The following is a 20,277-nucleotide window of genomic DNA, read 5'->3' as shown; positions in this document are numbered from 1 at the left end:
TAGCACCACATACATTATCAGTGATGGGTTTGCATGATTAAAATGCAAGTTATTCTTGCCATACCTACATGTGCTTTTACAAACGGGTAATTTCCTAAAAGCAAGACTTATGTCTTTTTCTTTATACTGCTAATACTATTATGAACATGAAGAAAAAGAGCTAGAAATTACCTCTTTTGCATTTGTGTATATGCCTCTTCTTGCTTTTAGAGGCCTTGTCCTGGTTGTATTTTGATGTGTTTATAGAACTGCTTTCTTATCTGTTCATAATTATTCTTGAAATTGCTGTAGTTACTTGTTTTATGTTTTATTGTAAAATGCCTTGAGCACTAAAGAGGGGATAGGGATATATACATATATACAAGAAACATAATAATTAAGATAAGTAGAGGTAAACAAAAACTGTAGATATTGGGAACAACTACAAGTATGGGAAAATCTGCCCCATGGCAGATTACTTCTTTCAAGTGAAATAGATGTTACAAAACAAAACAAAACAAAACAAAAAAACACTTAGCTTCACAATGGTGCATTTCTTATCCTTCTTTCTCATATATACAGACTTCTCATAATTTACATTATGGGAAAGCAATAAGGGAATAAGGGATTTAAGGGAAAGCATTTAAGCAATTCTTCAGATTTACTGAATATGTGCATTTATTCCAGAGTGTAGCTTTGAAAGGTAAATTACCTATGAATCAGTGATTCAGTGAACAAATGAGTGCTTAATCATGTCAGACTGTAATAGAACTTTAGGCTTGAGGCTGTGGTTGTATAATGGAATATCGTGTCAGTGTATACATCTGGGTGGTGTGTCTTCTGATTAAGCAGCCATGGGTTTTAAGAGTGCGAGCTTTGGAAACTATACAGTAGCATTACTTGGCCAGAACAAAAATCCTAGAGGAGCTCTGTCAAATCATTCCACTGCACAAAACACCTCTGCATTATGATGGCATAACTTTTTATATAACCACCAGAACATCTGCTTGCCCAAGTTTTGCATGGCTGCATTTCTGCAAATACAACTTCATCTGAATTTACCTTTTGTTTGTGGATTGAAATCTAGTTGACCTATTTGCCTGTGTGCATGCAACACAGTGAGTCAGGAAGAATTCACTAATTTATTGATTCTTCAAATCTCTAGATATAAATTGATTAAGTAGCTTAAAGCAATCCATTCACCTTTAATTTTAGCCACTGACAAAGACATCCTCTGTCTTTGAAGGACTTAGCAATAAGCTCATCTAATCGTTTGTACAAGTTTGGGATCATTAACAAATTTATTATGCATTTTGAGCACTTGAAAAAAAACAGCATAAAATTACATATCATTGTTACTATTAATTTGTCTTTCCAAATTTAGAAAGAATTATCATCAATAATGTAAACACCTTTTCAATGACAAGAAAAAAAAATTCTAAGACTAATCCATTAAATCAGTCAGTGAGTTTTATGTCTACTAATGCAGATATTTATATGTGTAATGATGGTGGTATTTCATATTATATAGCAGTAAGCCTATATCAAATAAATATTTTTTTTTCAAATTGGAGGAGTTGCACTAGTAATTCTAAACATGCACATATCCTGTAAGCATAAAGACATTGCTCCAATCTGCTTAACTATATGATGGAGCTATATGAGAAGGCGCCTTCCGATTCATCCTTCATTGAAACTCCAGTTATATATAAATACCTAACCCAACACAGTGGTCAATGAGGAAGAATACAACACACAATAAAGATCTACAGACAAGGAAATTGATTCTTGACAGTGTGCCCTTGTTTTATTTCTTATTGATTGTTCACAAGACAAGTTGGTTCTATTAGCTGAATGCTCCTAATTAACAATGTACAATTATATGATCATCATTGCATACGTTTAATGTAGCAAAAGTAATGCAGGCGCAATTGACATTCCATAAGACATCTGAGACGACAAAAGAAGAAGGGGGCAGCAGAGGATGAGGTGGCTAGATGGAGTCACTGAAGCAGTCAGTATGAGCTTAAGTGGACTCTGGGAGATGGTGGAGGACAGGAGAGCCTGGAGGAATGTAGTCCATGGGGTTGCAGTGGGTCAGATGCAACTTCGCAACTAGCAACAACAACAAGACATCTGAAAGGGTTGAAGGTGCACATTGGGTTTGATGTTTTGTTTTTGGATTCTGAAGTGTAGTGTCTGTGAACTTTGTGAGAGTGGCATGTCAGTACATGGTATTCTTATTATCATTTTCTGGTTGCTAGTTAACGACTAGGAATGCCATAGCTGTATGAGATTGTGTAAATTAAAATAAAATAAAGACAAGCTATATGTCAGATCTATTTCTCCATAATTTGATTTCAGTTAGTTATATGTGTGTGTGTGTTGCCTTTTGATGTGTTGCTGTACTGTCATAAAGATTAACATGTTTTTCTTCTGTTATCTGCCCTCTGAGGACCCTGTGTACATTGCTCAAGGAGATTGATCTGAGTTGCACATAAGCTTTTATATTTTCAGAAATGGGGATGAGCTTTTGTTCTATATCCCATAATTCTAGGAGCAAACTAATACCTGAAAATCCTACCAGTCATTAATCCTTTCAATCTACAAACCCATGGTAATGAGTTCTAGCAACTCTGAAAACTTTGCATCTTCAATATTGGTACTTGATACTGGTGTCTCCATCACTATGGAAAAAATGGGTCACTTGTGGCTGCATATGAGGGTGTAGCTAAGTAATTAAGAAAACATTATGATGCTAGACCATGCCACATCACACTGAGGCTGGGGTGTGGTCAATGTTTCAGACCTTGATTAAATCTGTGGCATTTTACAGTGGGTGTCAGTTATAGTTACACTTATCATTGCAGGTGGAGTCTGGTGGATAAGATGTGGATTCAGAATGGGACCTCAGTGAATGAATTCATTCTTCTTGGTTTCACCAGTCATCCCACCTTGCAGCACTTCCTTTTGGTTCTGTGCCTAGTCATATCTCTCATCACCATGCTTGGAAACAGCCTCATCATCATCTTGGTCTGGGTCGACTACTGCCTCCACAAGGCCATGTACTTTTTCATTGGGAACCTCTCTTTGTTGGATATATTCTTCACGCTGATCACAGTCCCACAGATGTTGGTCCACATGGCCTCTTGGCCCAGGTCCATCTCTTTCAACAGATGCATGGCTCAGCTTAGCTTAACCCTATGCTGTGGGATTACTGAGTGCTTTATCTTAGCTCTTATGGCCTATGACCGCTACATGGCCATATGTCAGCCCCTTCGTTACCCCATCATCATGAGAACAGAGGTATCCATGCAGATGGCAGGGGCTTGCTGGCTTGGAGGTTTTCTGAATGCTGCAGCACTGACTGTCATCACCATAAACTTTCCTTTCTGTGGGCCCAACAAGATCAATCATTTCTTTTGTGAAGAGCCAGCTGTGCTGCAACTGGCTTGCATGGACACCTACATGGTAAAGATCACCATCTTTGCTTTGAGTGTGATTGTCCTCATGCTGCCTTTCACATTCATTGTAGTCTCCTATATCCACATTGCCAGAGTGGTGCTCAGCATACAGTCAATGGAGGGGAGGAAACGTGCTTTCTCCACCTGTTTCACACACCTAACTGTTGTCATATTGTTCTACAGTACTATCAGCTTCACTTATTTGCAACCGCAGTCAGATTGGGCTGCAGACCAGGAGAAGAAAGCTTCAGTCTTTTATGCTTTGGTTTCCCCCATGCTGAATCCCATCATCTACAGCCTGAGAAATAAGGATGTTAAAAGAGCACTGGCCAAAGTGATGGGGAAAATCAGCTGAAGCTGACATGTAACAAATGTACATTTTATGACAAACACTAGAAATTTAATGATCCCTTGCCAGAAAATGTCTCATTGGTGACTATCAAAAGTGCTATGATCCTACATGGTGAACACTGCTCTGGAGCACTTTTCCCTATAATAAGCCAGTGAAAACTTTAAATACACACACACCTTGCTTCCTAAATCTCTGAGCATGCTTAATACATTAGGAGCACAGGAACTTGCCTCCTAAATGCACTTGGAAGAAGAAGGGTATATTGGAAATGTGTTTGTAGGGAATCACCTCCTTTGGTGTTTGGGCCATTAAATTGACAAATTTATTAAGTTACATAATGAACATACTGCACCCAATTGGCTATTTGTAAATTCTTCTTCAGCATTGCTCTTGTGTCATCCCAATAAGGCTTATGCAAGATACAGGGAGGATGGGATGGGCCACAGTTGCATTGACCTGTCCATTGCGGGGTGTGTCAGGGAATTTTCTGGCATTCTGTGAACTGCAAGGATGTTCTGGTTATTATTAGGAACTAGATGTGTAGCAGAAAGCCAATCAGGATACCCCACTCCTGCAGTCAACCAGGCAAAAATCCTGCCAAGTAACTCCCTGGTCCCAGACCGCTGGGCCAGCACTGGATTCAACACACAATAAACCCAAGCGTTCTTTGGCATGGTATATGGCAACAAAAGCAGAATATCTCCTTGAAGAGGAATGCTGAGCCTTTCCGGGATCTGGGCTTTATTTCTCCCCAACCAGAGTCAACTGACCCATGAGGTGATGGTCCATGATGGAATTCAGATGTAGACCATTCGCCCCTCATTGCAGCTATTCCCTGTCCCAGGGGTGTAATTTACAATATCTCCTGACCCTGGGGTGTAATTTACAATAGCTACCCAGCTGAGCTGAGCCTCCCACAACTTTGGGCACCAGTTCTCACAAGGCCGGCACTTGGATTTTTCGGCATTTTATCCCTTATGTCAGTTAACCCTTCCCTGCCTCTGACTAGCCAGTTCATATTACAGGTTATTCCTTAAAAATATGGTATTCCTATGTGCCCACTAAACTACAACTTGTACATCTGCAAATTAAAAACAAAAAAACAAGAAAAGAACAAAAACAAAGCAAAATAAAGATACCTTTTTGCTAAATACTATAATATCCACTAGCCCATCTTCACAAGAGAACTGATTTTGTATAAAAGTCATTCTTGCAACCTGCTATTACTTCAGGGAAATAGGCAGCACAAAACACAATTTTATCCTTATATCCAGTCTAGCAGGTGAGTTAAACTAAAAATGACATGTTCAAAGCCACTTTTCACTTTATGTAATAATGATGCTTCTCATGGCTACATCAGTGTTTCTTGAAATAGTATGAAGTAAATATTTGTAGATCTAAACATACACATTTTAAAAGTTGTCACTTCCAGATGACAATCTTTGGATGTGTTTCTTCCCTGTCCAGTTTGCATGTGCACTCTGTACTGCAAAGAACACAGGCATGGCCATGGCAAACACAACTGGAGGGTTAAATGTATAGGCCAGGGGTCTGCAACCCGCGACTCTGGAGCCACATGTGGCTCTTTCATCCCTCTTCTGCGGCTCCCTGTCACTCAAAATATGTGTCACAACCAACCAATGTGCAACACCCACCGGCACACGATTTAGGATTTATAGGATTTTAAATTTTTAGCTGAGATGCACCAGAGGTTTTTAAATAATTTTTATTGTTATATTGTTATTTATTTATGTACTTTGTTTCTGTTGTGAGCCGCCCCGAGGCTTCGCTGTGATGGGGGCAGCATAAAAATGTTTTATTATTTATTTATTTAATTTATTTATTATTTATTTAAAATATTTCTATGCTGCCCCCATCGCAACAAAGTCTCGGGGCGGCTCACAAAGAATACATAAAAACATACATAAGTAATAATAATACAACAATTTAAAAGCAAAAAAAATTAAAAACCCCCTGGTGCATTCTCGGCTAAAAATGTTAAAATCTTAATTAATTCAATAATTTAGCAATTAAAATAAGTTTTAAATAAAAAGTTCTTAGCCTGGCGCCGAAAAACAAATAATGAAGGCGCCAGGCAGACCTCTCTGGGGAGCGCATTCCATAGATGGGGCGCCATCGCAGAGAAAGCCCTCCTCCGGGCACTCACCCTCCTAATGTCATTCACAGAGGGTTCCCGGAGAAGGGTATCCGTTGCTGATCTCAAGGGGTGGGAGGGCATATTTATTTTAAACAAATAAATAAATATTGAGCTTTTCAACCCCCGGTAGGCCAACCATGGATAAATCCAAGAAAAGAAAAGTTTCGGAAGAAAACAGAACGTTTAATGGTATGTGGGCAAATTCATTTGCTTTCACTGCTGACCAGACAGGTTTACCAGTATGCTTAATATGTGAGAAATTGGCAAACAACAAAAAGTTGAATGTTGCAAGACATTTCCTGAATAAACACACAGACTTTGCTGAAAAATATCCGGATGGAGATGAGAGAAAAAAAGCCATTTTGGAACTGATGTGGAATAGACATTGAGTATTTTATTTGAACGTAACCTTCAACCCAGCATCTTTTTTCTTTTTTTTTGGAGTTCAAAATGTTTTTGTTACATGCAAAAATAAAAATTTGTTTTCTCTGTAGCAGTTCATTGATTTCATAAATGCAACACAATATAGTTTTTTTATACATAGCATAAAGGTAAAAAATGATATATGCAGTGTTATCTTCATTTTAGATGTCAAAAGGGTTTTGTGGCTCCTGGTGTTTTCTTTTCTGTGGGAAATAGGTCCAAATGGCTCTTTGAGTGTTTGAGGTTGCTGACCCCTGGTTTGAAATTGGCCATCTAAAAGTTTTTGAGAAGGGGACCACAGAGAGAATCCTCCCCTCATGCTCTTTCTGTACTTGATTGAATTCCTGCACTTTCCTGAGTTTGGAAGGTTATGTGATCCACATAGGATTGTGCCTCAAAACTTGTGTTGGAAAATAACTGTGGGAATCTAAACCACAAAAACATCAAACTATTAAAAATATTCCTGTCTATGAGAGCACTGTTCCTCTGAGAGCACTGTTTTGTATATATAGGAAAACATCAGAAAGTTGACAGAGAACCTTCTCCACAACCTGACAGTGGTGACCTTCTCCTATTGCACAGTGATCTTTGCTTACATGAGTCTGAAAGCCAACACTTCACCCAACCAGGAAAAGATGGTTTCTAGCTTCTATAACCCTATTGCATATATCCAAAGGAACAAGGCAGTAAAAGGATCTTTGAGGGAACAGTGCTCTCATAGACCATACTTCTGACATTCAGACATCTTCATAACATTCCTCTCTTTACACAGGGTATGACACAGACCGCTGTGGCTTGCAGCACCCAGCAGGAATGTGCAGTTTATTGTGGAATTTTTTGCACTGTGTTGTGGTGATGGCTAAATTTATTTATTTTTAATGTCATTGCACTTTAAGTTCACCACTTGGATACCTTTGCAGAAGGTGGAATGTAAATTTAAGTAATAAAATAATCACTCTGGGTCATGTTAATCCATATTGAGTTTAGTTGATGTTTGCTCTCAAGTTAGAATTCATATCATGTTTGGCATGGTGACATTCCATCCAAAGGACTGATCAGCTGCACACCACTTAGCTCCTAGTTGCTAGTTCCATCTTGTCAAGCAAGATTTATTAAGCAGCAGTTTTTGACCATGACTCGGGATGAAGCTAATGGGTTTGATCCATACTTAGTCATACTTACAGAAGACGCATGGGTTTCTCTGGGTCATGACCAGCTTAAATTCCATTCATTTAAATGGGCCTACTCTGACTAACTCTGGTCCATCTCAGTGTCTTTATGAGAGATATGACTCAAGGAAGAATGTGACCCAGTTTTGGGCCATATGTTTTCTGATAGCATATTCTGCCATGTCAACCAAAGGTGAAGCTCCTTTTGTGGGGAAGAAGGAGCAATGTTGCAGCACTTTCTATATTCTGTCATTAATACCAGTCAGCACCACTGGCCTTGGGGCTGATTCTTCTCTGCTTCTTGAAATGTCCTGGCACTGACCAGGAACAGCTCTCCTTTATACAAGCAAATGAGAAACCTGGATCTTGTGCCATCCATTGCTGACCTATTCATTACAAGTTTGTTAACCTTTGGAGCAATACAGTTATGATTACAGTGTATTTTTAAAATTAGAGTTTACATTTGTTCTTGCCACCATAAATATTCTTAAAACTTAAATTACAATGAAAAGCTTCCCTCTCTGCTTTATTAAATGCACAGGTATGAAATGTATTTATATATTTCTGTTTATTTACATATTTCATTCACAATTTTGGCATGCCTAATTGTGAAGATACCAAGCAGCAAACACAAACAGATTGGCATCATGCATGCACAGATACACACACACTGCAGGTACTGTAAGATCTCATGGCCCAATAAGACCAGAGTACCAGACTAGTTGCAAGAAAGTTTAAAACACTCTAATTAGAGAGTCAGAGTGGTGTAGTGGTTAAGAACATGGGACTGGGAATCAGACGATCTGGGTTCTAGTCCCCACTCAGCCATGGAGCCAACTGGGTGACTTTGGGCCAGTCACAGACTCTCAGCCCAACCTACCTCACAGGGTTGTTGTTGTGGGGATAAGATGGAGGAGAAGATGTAAGCTGCCTTGATCTCTTTGTCAGAAAAAGGCAGGATATAAATCAATAAATAAATAAATAAATTAGACAAGACAGAGGAGCCATTTCTAACCCTCATTCTTACACTGTATGAAGTAACTGTCATTCAGTGCTCATGTGAAAATATGTTCCATGACAATGCCCACAGATCTACAACTCTTTATCTAAATGTTGATGTCTCATCTCAAGTGCATTCTATTACCCATTATCCTTCTCACTGCCAATTTCACTTCCTTGTTCCATAGGCGGTAAATGAGAGGGTTGAACGTTGGTGTTAAGATGCTGTATAGAACTCCTACAAGTTGGTCCCTTTCCAGTGAGTAGCTGGAGGTAGGACAAGCATATGTAAAAATGCTGGAACTATAGAAGAGAATTACAACAGTGAGGTGTGACACACAAGTGGAAATGGCTTTGTGGTGTTGTCCTTTCTGTCGGTTGTTCAAAATGGCATGAAGGATGAATACATAGGAGGTCAGAGTGAAGAAAAAAGGACTAAGCCCCACAAATACACCCAGTGTAAGAAGAGCATTTTCATTCCTTGTTGTGTCAGAGCAGGAGATACTCAGCAAGGGAGGGATTCACAGAAAAAATGGTTGATCCCATGAGAGTGGCAGAAGGACAGTTGGAATGTAAGTGCTGTGTGGAGAGAAGCATTGAGGAAACCACAAATCCAGGATGTGGCAGCCAGCAGGAGACAAGTCCATTCATTCATGAGTCTGCCGTAAACCAGTGGACGACTTATAGCAAAGTAGCGGTCCAGAGCCATAGAGGCCAAAAGAAACCCCTCGGTGCCCACTAAAGCGACAAGGAAATACAACTAAGCAGCACAGCCCATGAAAGAAATGCCTGGACATAGACTCCAAAGGTCTGCCAACATTTTTGGTACAGTCACAGAGATGTAACCGATATCAAGAAAAGATAGGTTGCCAAGAAAGAAATACATGGGAGTGCGGAGAGATTGATTCAGTGCAACCGTGATAATTAGCAACATGTTTCCTAAAAGGCAGATTGTGTACATAGTAAGAAACAGTGTGGCAAGGAAGGTCTTCGCTTGATTCAGTTTTTTAAATCCCAGGAGTATGAATTCTGTAACAAATGTTTGATTCTCAGAGTAAGCTAACTTCATGATGTTGAGAGTGATTATATTTTCAAGAATGGGTTTTAAGCTGACTTTTGCCCTGCAACAACAATTATGCAAAGCAGTTGTAGCTGAACCACTGCTGTTATAACTAGTATGCTTTGCTTATTGCAATGCAGCTATTGTACTTGCTGAAGTTCTGGTTATATGGTAATGCAAGTATGGATCTTCCATTGCATACTACAGTGATCATAGAACAAGCTTCTTCAGAGTAAGCGACCACAGAGTTACTTCATAAATCCATAAGCTTTCCAGTTTTCCCCATTCTTTGCATCTTGCTTCAGGTGAAGATAACTTAAACCTAGCTTTCCTTGTTTCTCCATGTTACAGATCATTTCCAGGTCTTAGAAGATCTTTGGGTTTATCCTAATGAAAAGAATTTAGAACAGTAGTTAAAGTCCAAATGACATATTGCATTAAATGTGTTTGCCTTGGATGTGTTGGAGTTGTTTTGTTTATTAAATAGTGGCATCAGCTGGGAATCAAGATCAGGACCGTGTCATGCGAGGAAGGAATTCATTAAACAGTAACAGTAAATAACAACTAGAAGAGATTTTCATCAAGAATGCAGCATGAATGAAAGGATCAGTACTGTATACTGTGGTCCTGATAACATCACCTGTAGCTGTTATTTATCAAATACCAAAGGAAAACCCAAGTATATAAAACATGATCAAGAATTTAATGCAACTACTAATGTAAATTCTCAAAACTACTGCTGTTCACAGAATGGAAAACCACGTATCTATTATGCCAGACAGGAAGGATTCAGGTCCTAAATTATGCCATTTCAGCTAAGGAACAGGAAGCCTTGCTTATCAAAGGGACTGCAGAAAAATGTAATTTCTAAGCATTTACTACAGGCTTCAGATTCATATTTTTTGTTCACCAATCTGTTATACTGTAATATACTGAGCCCTCCAGTTGATCTTATCTGCCAACCTGCACTTTTACTAGAATAACGTATCAGGCAAAATTAAATATATCTAAAGTTATCTAAAGCTTGATGGGGGTATCCATGTCTGTTTTGACTGGCCTAGTCCATACTAAATACTGTTTTAGCTGTTAACTTAAAATAAAAATATAAATCATTTAAAATGCTAAGGGGGAGTGGGGAGAATCCACCTATGGTATTTTTCTTGCATTATGATTCTATTAGGAACTACTCTAAACTGCACAGGGATCTATGAGTGATAGGTGGTACAGATGTTAAATTAATCAATATAATAAACACACGGCCAGATTTCCTGTGATCTGTTGATCAGTCACAATACAGGGTGCTGGATATTACTGCTTCACAAAAAACACAGCCGAACGAACTGAACCAAACTGAACTGAACTGAAACAAAATGAAAAGAAGCAAAAACCAACTGCATTGCACACTAAAGGCCAAACTAGATGTGATATAGGGAATGCCTAAATGCTTAGCCCATTTTTTCCTTCTTTCACTGAAAGAAGTCATGAAGAAGAGAGGGAATTTCATTGACACCATTGCACTGGCAAAGGAGAGCTAAACCTCCCTATTCATATTATTTCCAAAACAGAAGTTGCTTCTCCCCATGAAACCTGCTGCTAGTCATGGAGAGAAAAACATGTCGGCTCTGCACAGATATTTAGACTGTGGTTTGTCCTGTCTAAGGGCAGTCCTACTTAAACTAGACCTACTGATTTGAATGAGATTTGCACAGATCGATGTTAGATAGAACACAATAGATATTTTATTTTGTAGAAAGAATAAAGTAGAGAGAAGCAACACAGTCCATTTACTAGTGTGCTTTGCATTTGCATTTTAGATGTCATTGTTTCCCTTGACACCTTGGGTGTTTTGGTTGTAAATGAAAGGTAGAAATAAAAGCAAACACAAAATCAATGTTGGCTATTTTTAACAAAAAGTACCTACACTCTACACTAGCGTTTCTCTGTTTAATAAATACATTCACCTTACATGTATTCATTCAAACACATACTAGATTTAGAGTACAGTCATAGACATGTTGACTCAGAATTAAATCTACAGTTAGGCTTAAACTTATTGCCAGGATTCTCACAAATATGAAAAAGCTGATTCTCTGAACTGTTTTCCTTCTAACATATAGAGGGAAGTGTTCAAATCTTCTTAGTTCAAAGCTTGGATTGATCTGATTCCTCTTATTTAGAGAAAACACACAAAGACACTCTACCCACACAAAAGCTTACTTTGCAGAAGGAATAAACATTTTTCTGCTTCAGAGCTGTGCACACTGATGTAGCAAACAAAGTTATGTTCACTTAAGTTCTCCCACACTTGATTCAAGTCTTTTTTTAAGGGAAGCTCTTGGGATTTTCCACCTAAAGAATCCATGGAGTGTAGAAAAATGGCAAACTAATTAAGTAGTGCATCTCTGGTGAATGGATGTAATGTTACCTCTAGAAATGCTGGGAATTTATAATTTCTCTGAGAGACATTTAACTACATTTGTAATTATGAGACATACAAAATCACCCTTTTGACAAATTTAATTTTTGTATAAAAATCTGTGTGCAATTTCATGTGTATTTTGCCAGACGTATGCATTAGCTTTGCTCACCTTTGAAATGCATGCATTCTTCACTCATTGATTTAAATGTATTTGTGCACAGGTTTCAAATGTATGCATGTTATCAAATGCCTGCTGTCAAACACATCAAATCCTATTCACAAACCTAAACATGATCAGGAATGGATTTCTTGGGAACTTTTCACAATTTACACAACCTGTGCTCATGTCTGAAAATACATACAGTATCTCTTTAAAGATCATCAACTGATTCTCCAAGCATTGCCTTACTACTTGCCTTGTGTCTCATTCGTGAGAGCTACTCTACATGAACATCTACATGGCAAATGAATGGCATAATTCCACAATTTGTCTTCTGACTTCCACAACTTTTCTCCCCAGGGGGCTCTATTCTATAACTTTTCTTGATCAGAGCTTGACTCCAAATGTTGCAACATCAAAGATAATGGCCATGGCCCTATTCTGTGAATGCAACCTGGTACTCCCTTCTTGACTCCGCTGAGCTCAAGTCAAAATCTGTAAAGTAGTTGTGTTGCTGCAAAAAGGGTTTGGAAATGTATGTAGGCAATATACCCCCAGTAATACATATAAAGTTGTGACTGTGTATGAGTTGCAACTCTGAGTACACCACTACTAATATTTCAGGACTGGTGACCTACTCATTTACTGTTGATTGACACAAGGAAAAGCAGCTTTTAATGTATTACAGTTGTGTTGAGTATGAAAGGCTTTAGTAATCTCCTTCCTTTCTCCCCTCACACACAAAGTCCATTAGTCAAAGAACCCCCCTTTTTATTTAATTCAGTGATTGACAAGGTTCATAAGGGAATCATCTATCTTTGCAGAATGACAAACCTGTTATACCAATAATCAACCATTAGGTTTATTAGTATTGTTATACATTTTACAAAACAGAATGCATTTCCTTAATGCACTAAGAAAGATGTAACAATTCAGAAAAAGGTATCATTTAAAAACACAGTGTCCAATGATTAGTGCTCATATGGATTGAACACAGCAACAAGAATTTCCTTTGTTAAGGATTCCGATATAGATCACCTAATCAGATGCAATGAGACAAAGTTGAATACAAGGCAAATAAGAGATATAGTCAGTCCAAGTTAAACCTTAAATTACCCTGAGGTTTCTCTGGAAAGCATTACATTTTAAGCCAATACATGTTTGCTAAAACTGAATGTTTTCCACATGCCTTAATGCGAAGTGTCATGTTCAATCCATCTGACCTGTTGTGTACAATAATTGGTACTGATATTTGCTAAGCAGCCATTTCAAGAACTGGGTGGGTGTCAATTGTATTTTGTTTTACCTTTTGAATTCATGAGCACTTATATCAAAGCAGAATAATCCAAGCCAAGGACAAATAACCAACTGACATTTTGGTGGGTTGCTGTGGAATGAAGAACTTCACTTGAAGCAGAGAAGTCACAACATCTCTCGTCCCATAACAGTACAAACTGTATGATAACATAATGATCCCATTGTCTCATCTTAGTGTTCCTCTGTTCACCATTTGGGTCAAATGAATATAAATTCACTTGTGGTGGATAAATCTAAATTCTGTGAACAAAAATCTTCTCACTTATCAGCTTCTTCACTGCCATTTTCACTTCTTTGTTCCGTAGGCTGTAGATAATTGGATTGAGTGTTGGTGTTAAGATGTTGTATAGAATCCCCACAAGCTGGTCCTTTTCCAGTGAATAGCTTGAGGTTGGACGGAAGTATGTGAAAGCGGCTGACCCATAGAACAAAATCACTACTGTGAGGTGAGATGCACAGGTGGAAAAGCCCCTGTGTTGCTGTCCTTTTTCCCAGTTGCTTACAATGGCATGAAGTATAAAAGCATAGGAGATCAGAATGAAGAAGAAAGGAATAAGTCCTACAAACACACCCAGTATGAAAAGGGCAATTTCATTCCTTGTTGTGTCAGAGCAGGAAATACTCAGCAAGGGAGGAATGTCACAGAAAAAATGGTTGATCCCATGAGAGCGACAAAAGGACAGTTGGAATGTAAGTGCTGTGTGGAGAGAAGCATTGAGGAAACCACAAGTCCAGGATGTGGCAGCCAGCAGGAGACAAGTCCATTCATTCATGAGTCTGCCGTAAACCAGTGGACGACTTATAGCAAAGTAGCGGTCCAGAGCCATAGAGGCCAAAAGAAACCCCTCGGTGCCCACTAAGGCAACAAGAAAATACAACTGAGCAGCACAGCCCATGAAAGAAATGCCTGGACAGGGAATCCAAAGGTCTGCCAACATTTTTGGTACAGTCACAGAGATGTAACTGATATCAAGAAAAGATAGGTTTCTGAGAAAGAAATACATGGGAGTGTGCAGAGACTGATTTAACACAGACACAGTGATTATGAGTGAATTTCCCAAGAAGCAGATGACATACATTGTGAGAAAGAGGATGGTGAGAACGCTTCTCCCTTCTTTAATATTCCTAAATCCCAAGAAAATGAATTCCATGACAGATGTCTGATTCTCAGAAGAAGAGAAGTTCATCCTTTTCAATCTGAATCTGATGAATACAGAAGTAATGTGTTAAGACATCTAAGCAGTAGAAGGAAGAGCTACTACAAACAGATGCAGGGAAAACTTGTGGCTTTGTTCATTCTTCTGGCATAAATTCCATGCTTGTAGCTATAAAGTCAAACTAAATTCTTTAGCTTTTTGGCCTAAAGTACTGACCTAAAAACTCCTAACCAAATTTCCAAGCATACCCTATCCACAATACTACTAAACACCATTTTTTCAGGTTCTTGCCCTATCAAGAAGTTTTGCATTTAAATAAGACAAGTTAACTCCTAGCTTACATCTGGAATGTTCCTAATATAATGGTAACCTTCCACATGAACAGATGCATCTCTTTTACAAAAACAAACCACACATTCACTGCACATCTAGTAAAAGTTCTTTAGACTATGTAATTCGGTGTCCCATTCACATGTGACTTAAGCAAGACTCCTGAAATTCTTCTCAAGAGAAATCCCAAGCTGAATCCAGCTGATTTATATGCACTGAACAATGACATCAAACCCTTACTGTGTAGAAGTAATGCTTTTTTCTTCCTTCAGGGGAGTGTGTTGCGATGTGGCAAGGGAAGGATTTATATTTTTGCCATTAAATACATGACAGAAACAAATTCCTAAGGGGTGGTGTTACATATATATCAAACTAATAAAATCCACTGCCATCAAACAGGAAATAAGTAGCAAATTACAGGGCATAAGAAATATGTCCCCAGAGATACTAGCAGGTTCTAATAATTTATAGAAGTTTCAATGCCAGTTTTTAGCATTTGGGAAAAGGATTGATGAGTCCATTAAATGAAATTAAATGAGCTGGGATTTTTCTACAAGCCATTAATTCCACTGAGCAGAATATACTGTATAAGCTCTGATTTTATTTATTATTTTATTTTATTTAAAACATTTCTATGCCGCCCCATTAGCTGAAGCCTCGGGGCAGCTCACAACATAAAATTAAAATGTAATACATTCAAAATATAAAACAAATTAACAATATAAAATAAGTCGCCCTGGCCAGATAAAATAAGCAAATAATATTAACAATTAAAATGACGTTTAAATAAAAAGGTCTTCACCTGGCGCCGAAAAACGTCCTTCTAATCCTTCTAATCTCAGCACATTGATCCTACCATATTCCATCTCCAGAGTCCCATTCAAGAATTATTTCTCTCCCTTCCTTCCTCCCAATAAATGGCACATTTATTGAGAAAAAATTAAAAGGAGATGGTGCAGAAGTGGGAAAGCTGAAAGCTGGAAGGGGAAGGGGAAAGCATCACCAAATAGGTCTGAGAAAAGCTTCTGTTTGAAAATCTGGAGAGGGTGTTCAAGGAAAGATTGGACACCTACATCTTGGGGATACATGAGCAGAGCCAGCTGGAGCCAGGGGTCAGACTAGATGGCCCAGGAGACCCCCTTCCAGCTTGCTTTTTATCTGTGTTTCTATTCTTTTTCCCAATTTGGGGCTACCCTTGAAGACGGTCCGGATACTTCAATTGGTTCAGAATAGAGCTGCCAGGCTGCTGACGGGGACTGGACGTTATGTTCACATGACGCCAGTTCTCCGTCAGCTTCACTGGCTCCCCATTGAAGTCCGGGCCCAATTCAAGGTGTTGGTAATGACCTATAAAGCCCTAAACGGCTTGGGTCCTGGTTACCTGAAGGAGCGCTTACATCCATATTTGCCCAGTCGCCCCCTGAGATCGGCGGGAGAGGCCCTTCTCCGGGAGCCCTCCGTGAGAGAAATTAGGAGGGTGGTTACTCGGAGAAGGGCTTTCTCAGCGGTGGCGCCTAAGTTATGGAATGCGCTCCCCAGAGAGGTCCGCCTGGCGCCGTCGTTATTTGTTTTTCGGCGCCAGGCTAAGACCTTTTTATTTAAGCAACATTTTAAATGCTAAATACAATTGAATTTTATCTGGCCAGGGCAGCTTATTTTATAATATGAGTTTTAATTAAGATTATTTTATATGGATTTTAACTTGTTTTATCTATGTTGTAAGCCGCCCCGAGGCTTCGGCGAATGGGGCGGCATAAAAATGTTTTAATAAAATAAATAATAAAAATAAATAAAATAAATTTTGCTTTTAAATGAGTTTGGATTGGAAAGAAACCACAGTGGAGCTTTGGATGAATACAGGCCAACCAATCCATCTTCTGAAATATAACTTCCACCTGTGTTACAAGTAGATTTTCTGGGATGGGGTTGGAAATACAAATGCCATCCACTTGGCCAGATACTGACTGATGCCAGGCTATCAACATCCTGTATGGATATCAAAGAAAAAATCACACAGTAGATCACCCACAGGGCAAAACTCAAAATTTGGGCATCTCTATGAAGGCTGTTGGTCTACAGCCTTTAAGAAGCACCATCAACTAAACTGGGACCTCTGCCTGGGAAAGCAACAAACAATAGAGGCTTGTAAACATAACAGAAAGACTTCACAGAGTGTGATGTGAGCACAGCTTATTGTGGGTGAACTTCTGCTACTGCATCTGGCAAACAAACAAATAAATATGCAGGCAATGGCAAAAAATATCGCTCTTCCACTCTTCATTGAAAATGATATTTTCATTGACAGTTTCCAAAATATGCAGTGAACTGCAGGTGCCAAAGGGTCTAGTGTAGTTTGAGAACAAAAGAAGTAAAAAGAAAGTTACACACATAGAGAACCAAGTAAATTTTTATTCATTCATCCATTCATTTATCTCATCAAACCCACTAACAAATGCTCCCTGGGCAGATTGCACATGCCAAAAGAATGGAATACTTAAGCTAGAAGAGGCTGCTACGTACAATACAGGAAGCAAAATAATTCAATACAAAAGGATATGATACAACACAGTGTAATGCAAAAGAATTAACAGCATGGGAATAAAATGCATGGGAGCAATCATCAACAAGAAATAAATAGTGTTGATTAACAGCCTTAAACTCGAGTTCTCATATGTATAATAGGGAGGTGACCGTTTTACTAAAGTTCAGTCAAGGGATGGATTTAAGCTTTAAGCTTATGAATTATTTTCCTCAATGCCCTTTTCATGTCCTTGTTTTTCAGACTGTAGATTATGGGGTTTAACATAGGGGTTAAAATGCTATATTGAATGGATAGTACTTTGTCTAAGTCTGATGATGACCCTGAAGCAGGTTTCATGTACCGAAAAAAACCTGTCACATAAAATAAACTAACAACAATGAGATGTGAGCTGCAGGTGGAAAAAGCCTTGCTTCTGTCTTCTGTGGATGGTATTTTGAGGATGGTGAAGAGGATATGAACATATGACACCAAGGTGAGGATTGAGGCACTCATGACAAACATCACAAGAGAGGCCAGGAGTACAATTTCATTCACTAAAATGTCCGAGCAGGATAACAACAAAAGTGGAGGGAGTTCACAACTGAAATTGCTGACTCTGTTAGGCCCACAGAAGTGTAATGCTGAGACAGGGAGAGTGTTAATGAGGGCATGGAGAAAACTGACCACCCAGGCACCCACTATCATCTGATTGCACATTTTTTTGTTCATAGTCTCCAGGTAATGCAATGGGAGACATATAGCAGCATATCGGTCATACGCCATGACAGACAGGATTAGAATTTCTGTGCAAGCCAGCATTATAATGAAAAACATCTGGGCAATACATCCACTGGCTGAGATGGTCTTCTTGGCTACAAGGTTCTCCAGCATCTTTGGAACAGTGACTGAGGAATAGCAGATATCCACAAATGATAAATGAGAAAGGAAGAAGTACATTGGTGTGTGAAGGTGAGGATCTGCCCCAGTAACCAGAATGATAGTCATATTTGCAACAAGTGTAATGAAATAGATAATCAAAAACACTACAAAGAGTAGATTGTGCAGTTGTGGGTTGTTAGAAAGTCCTTCAAGAGTGAATTCAGTCACCACAGTCAGATTTTCCATCCAGGCTTGTTTAGCAACACTTTTACCTAGTAAGAACAGGAGAATCACAACTGTAAACAAAGGTTAGTTACAACTCAGAACTTAATGTAAAACAAAGTGTGTGTGTTTGTGTATCCTCATGTTTACAATCCCCCATCACCCATGGCTTGTCTGGTTGTCCAGTTATGCAAATCCTTTTAATCTACTAAGCACACCATTATGACAATTTGAAAATTAAATGAAATGTGATTGAAAAACAAAGATAACACCATGAAGGGCTGAATTTTCTCATAAAGAGGGGAAAGCAGGGGTGGAAGATATAGGAACAAATTATATAGCAATACAATTTAAGATACATCTCTTCAAAGAGCATCACAAAACACAAAATAGCAAGAGATGGAGTTCAATAAATCAGCTACCCATAATGACTGAGTGTCCAAGGACTTTTCATCACAGCCCTGTCTGGTGCTTCATAGACCTGGACAGGAATGAAGGGGTCATTCCATGTCACACTTCGTCCTCAAAGGTGCTGCTGGGTTAATGCTGTGATAATATTTGGCTGCAGTTCTCTCCTTTGCTAGTTACCTTAGTTGGTGCTTTTTAAAATTAATTCACTAGTAGGTATGTATAGATTTTGTTAAAACAGTTCCATCCATGCATTTTTCATTCCAACATTGGCTAATTGCCAAATCAGATTTTCTTGTTTTACTAGAATTTCATTCTATTTGTAGTATTTTGCATGCATACAACTGTGCAAGCGTGCATTAGTGTTACTGCAAATTGATGCAAAAGCCACCCACCCCCTGTGAAAATTGTTCTATAAATCTACCAAATTGTTGTGCATCTAAGAAAGCCATTTCACTGTGGAATCTGCTTCATAGAAATCTGAATGCATTTGAATCCACTGGGGGATTTCGCTAGCATCCTAGTCACTCTCCCTGCGATCTCTCCTGTCTCTTTTTCTCTCAAATTTTCTAATCTCCCTCAGAGAAGACTCATCCTCAGAATCTCCTATGGTAACTCAACAGGGCCAAAAAGGGTTGCTCTCCATGCATCCTGTGGAGAACTACATAAAGTGAACAACTTTATGTTGTTATGAGAACTACATAAAGTGAACACCAACTGCGCCCGGCAGCAGTTGAGAACTACATAAAGTGAACACCAACTATGAGAACACCAACTATGAGAACACCAACTATGAGAACACCAACTATGAGAACTACATAAAGTGAACACCAACTGCGCCCGGCATAACAACTTTATGTTGTTATGAGAACTACATAAAGTGAACACCAACTGCGCCCGACAGCTTACGCCGGAGGAGGGCCGCCTCCTTGCTGTGTAAGACCGCGCCGCGCCGGAGGGGAGCCGCTGCCTGGCCGCGTAAGACCGCGCCGCCATCCACCGCCCACTTGGCTGCTCCGCCACGCCCCAGCACGTGTGGCAGGCGTGCTTCGGACGAGGCGGGGGACGCAGGGCCGGCGGCTACAAAGCCCGCGGGAGGAGCGCGCCACCAGCAACACCAACTGCGCCCGGCAGCTTACGCCGGAGGAGGGCCGCCTCCTCGCTGTGTAAGACCGCGCCGGAGGGGAGCCGCTGCCTGGCCGCGTAAGACCGCGCCGCCATCCACCGCCCACTTGGCTGCTCCGCCACGCCCCAGCACGT

The 20,277-nt window shown here is 39.4% G+C and overlaps 3 protein-coding genes across 3 annotated transcripts; 1 reads left to right on the top strand and 2 right to left on the bottom strand.

The window, feature by feature from the left end:
* Positions 1 to 2,868: 2,868 nt before the first annotated feature.
* Positions 2,869 to 3,798, top strand: LOC123033407 (olfactory receptor 2G3-like). Its single transcript, XM_044450014.1, has one exon. The coding sequence runs from the start codon at positions 2,869 to 2,871 to the stop codon at positions 3,796 to 3,798; it is 930 nt and encodes a 309-aa protein (XP_044305949.1).
* Positions 3,799 to 8,666: 4,868 nt separating this feature from the next.
* Positions 8,667 to 18,633, bottom strand: LOC123033406 (olfactory receptor 5V1-like). The gene is made up of 2 exons (XM_044450012.1): positions 17,849 to 18,633; positions 8,667 to 8,811 (listed from the first exon to the last, which is right to left on the bottom strand). The coding sequence occupies exons 1-2, from the start codon at positions 18,631 to 18,633 to the stop codon at positions 8,667 to 8,669; spliced, it is 930 nt and encodes a 309-aa protein (XP_044305947.1).
* Positions 13,734 to 14,687, bottom strand: LOC123033345 (olfactory receptor 5V1-like). The gene has a single exon (XM_044449938.1). The coding sequence runs from the start codon at positions 14,685 to 14,687 to the stop codon at positions 13,734 to 13,736; it is 954 nt and encodes a 317-aa protein (XP_044305873.1).
* Positions 18,634 to 20,277: the final 1,644 nt, after the last annotated feature.

Source organism: Varanus komodoensis, unplaced genomic scaffold, assembly GCF_004798865.1.
Source record: "Varanus komodoensis strain SLA01 unplaced genomic scaffold, ASM479886v1 scaffold62, whole genome shotgun sequence".
Lineage (NCBI taxonomy): Eukaryota > Metazoa > Chordata > Lepidosauria > Squamata > Varanidae > Varanus > Varanus komodoensis.
This window is presented reverse-complemented; position numbering and strand designations above follow the sequence as displayed.